This window comes from Nyctereutes procyonoides, unplaced genomic scaffold, assembly GCF_905146905.1.
Source record: "Nyctereutes procyonoides isolate TBG_1078 unplaced genomic scaffold, NYPRO_anot_genome, whole genome shotgun sequence".
NCBI classification, from domain to species: Eukaryota; Metazoa; Chordata; class Mammalia; order Carnivora; family Canidae; genus Nyctereutes; species Nyctereutes procyonoides.
Window position 1 is genome coordinate 79,837 of NW_026574973.1, and position 2,897 is coordinate 82,733.

Here is a 2,897-nt window from a genome sequence, read left to right on the forward strand (position 1 = left end):
AAAAGAGTATGACTTTTCTTCTGAAATGCTTTCATTGAAAAGAAAGTAGTATTACAATTGGTATTATTTTAGAACCAGGTATCTGGTTCTAAAGGAAATAAGGTATCAAGTAAAGGGCATTTGTTCATTATTTTTTTTAATTTGAAAATTCTTTAGTGAACGTGTAGAAAATGAAAGCCGCTATTCTTAATTTTAGGGTACACTGCCAGCCAAAAAACACAGAAGCACTCAGCAATGATTTTCCTTCCTAATACTGTTCTGTCTGTATTCAACCCCAACCTCTTTTCTGGCAGTCAGGGGATTATAGGATGGCCCACATGGATACATCAGAATATTATAAGGTTCAGGTAAAAAGTTGTATAAGATTGCTACCCTGTGAGCTATAAAAATGCTCTGGGATACCGTGTTACAGAAATTCCATATCAGGTAGTCTCTGAAGAACAAAACAGACCTGAGAGGTTAGGATTGCTGCTGTTCAGAGTTCCAAGTGCCACCCGAAAACTGGCATGCGCTTCATGAAGTCAGGGGTGAAACAGATTGTTGAGTTTGGGAGGATTCTGTCCAAGGCGCACCCATTTCAGTCCCTGTCCACCAGGAGGTGCAGCTTCCTCCCTCAATCACATTTCCTGTGTGAAATGAGGGCTTCCACTGATCATTTCTCTGTCACCCAGCGTCTCTTCAGGTTAAGAAGCAGAAACATGATTTAAGTGACACTCTAGAGATGAAGTGTTCTCCAGGGATCGTGATTGTCCTATTCTTAATGTTTGGTAAGTGAAACGCCTCATAAATTTAGATTTTTTCCCCCATTGTGTCAGCAAAGACTTTAACTATCCTTTTATCCACCGACTTTGTGCTGAAGGTAACACAGGTCTCTTTTCCCCCAGGACAAACCCATGGAAACTCAGTGAACCAGACTGAAGGCCAGGTGACCCTCTCAGAAGAGGCTTCCTTGACTATGAATTGTACTTACTCAACGTCAGGGTACCAGGTCCTTTTCTGGTATGTCCAGTATCTGGGGGATGGTCCACAGCTCCTCCTGAAAGCATCAGGAGACAAGGAGAAGGGAAGTAACAAAGGATTTGAAGCCACTTTGGACAGCTCATCCAAATCCTTCCACTTGAAGAAAGGCTCACTGCAAGTGTCAGACTCAGCTGTGTACTACTGTGTCATGAGTGACACAGTGATGGGGACTGCAGGGGGAGCTGAGCACAAACTCTGAGCAGAGCAGGGGCCTGGATGCTGAGCCTCTCTGACTGATCCACTCTGGTTCCAACGCAGTCAGTGGTTGTTAGTCCCTACGCATCCCTGGTTGATACAAAGTCATACAAAAGGCTAGAGCCTAGGAACCAAGATAATACTCTCCACCTGGCTATTCATTGGTGACTTTGACAACAGTTTGATGACCGTTGTTCCTCAGCCAGGGTGTAAGCAATTTCAAGATAAAACCACATAATAATGAAGTGGTCTCTTGCTCATCCTTGCAGGGAAAGTCCAGCCCCACAAGTTGTTCAGCCACTCTGGTGGGTTGACACTTTTAGAGGAACTCAGTGTGCCTGAGAAGGTGGCTTCTGCCCAGTGTGCCTATGACAGAGTATGTATGACAGGAGGGGGAATGGGAGAGCTTCAGCCCCCAAACCAGGTTTTAGGAGAAAAAGAAGGGAAGGGAAGAAAGGAGGAGAAGCAGTGTACCTCAGCAAGGAAAATAGCGGCCAGGGACCTCTGCCCTGCTTTCTTCTCTAATAAGTCAGGTGTCAGACATGGGCTGATATTCAAAATGAAGTCATGGGGACAGAAATATAATGGAGGAAGTGGCTCATATCTAAATCACAACTGTGCCCCTCATTCCATCTTGGTAAGTACATAAATCATTAACCTACTAACAAGAAGGCCTTGAGTGAGATGGTCTTCCAGTGCCAAGGGAAGTTGTGGCATACATATTCCTCTCTGTACCCCTTGAAGCTCTGTTAAAAAGATGGTAAGGAATTGTAAAGGGCATATACTGACAAAGAGAACAGAAAAAGATGATAACAGACTGATATTAGAAAAATTTTAGAGAGTGAGCTGTATGTATATGGAGCAATATGGAGCAATGCAAACTTGCTGAGCAGACCAAATAAAGAAGTATCGAAGTAGCACATAGTAGAGAAGTGCCCGGTGTGTGGTATACCCTCTGGAAAGGGTTAGGAAAAAGTGGCACCAATTACATTTTAATAATTATGGTATATAGTGTCGTGTGTGTGTGTGTGTGTGTGTGTGTGTGTGTGTGTGTGGGTGTGTGGGTGTGTTGGATGTTTGGAAGATCATAGTTCTGAATGAGAAAATTTGTAAGTAATGGACAACCCATATTCTTTACCTGGGCCTATATAATAAGTAGTGACACTTTTCAAATCCTATAGAAGAATGGAAGATAGTCACTGAACTGAAGAACAGCACATCAAAAAGTCAGATAACCCATCTTTTCAGTGTATCTGTGTCTTGGGGATAATGATGGGGGACCTGCACCCCAATATTCATAGCTACAATGTCCACAGTTGCCAAACTGTGGAAGGAGCTAAGATGTCCTTTGACGGATGAATGGACAAAGAGGATGTGGCCTATATATACAATGGAATATTACTCAGTCATCAGAAAGGATGAATACCTGCCAGTAACTTTGACGTGGATGAAACTGATGCTCAGTGAAATACTTCAGTATGATGCTCAGTATGATGCTCAGTGAAATACGTCAATTGGAGAAAGACAATTATCATATGGTTTCACTCCTATGTGGAATATAGGAAATAGTGAAAGAGACCATAAGGGAAGGGGGAGAATCTGAGTAGGGAAAAATTAGAGTGGAAGACAAACTATGAGAGACTCATAACTCTGGGAAACAAACAAAGGGATCAACCATTTTT

General features: G+C 42.8%; 1 gene segment (V, D, J or C); it reads left to right on the forward strand.

Moving 5' to 3' along the window:
- Positions 1-688: 688 nt before the first annotated feature.
- LOC129509132 (T cell receptor alpha variable 9-2-like) lies at positions 689-1,219 on the forward strand. The segment is given in 2 exon segments: positions 689-767; positions 885-1,219. Coding segments are annotated over 2 exon segments (381 nt in total).
- Positions 1,220-2,897: the final 1,678 nt, after the last annotated feature.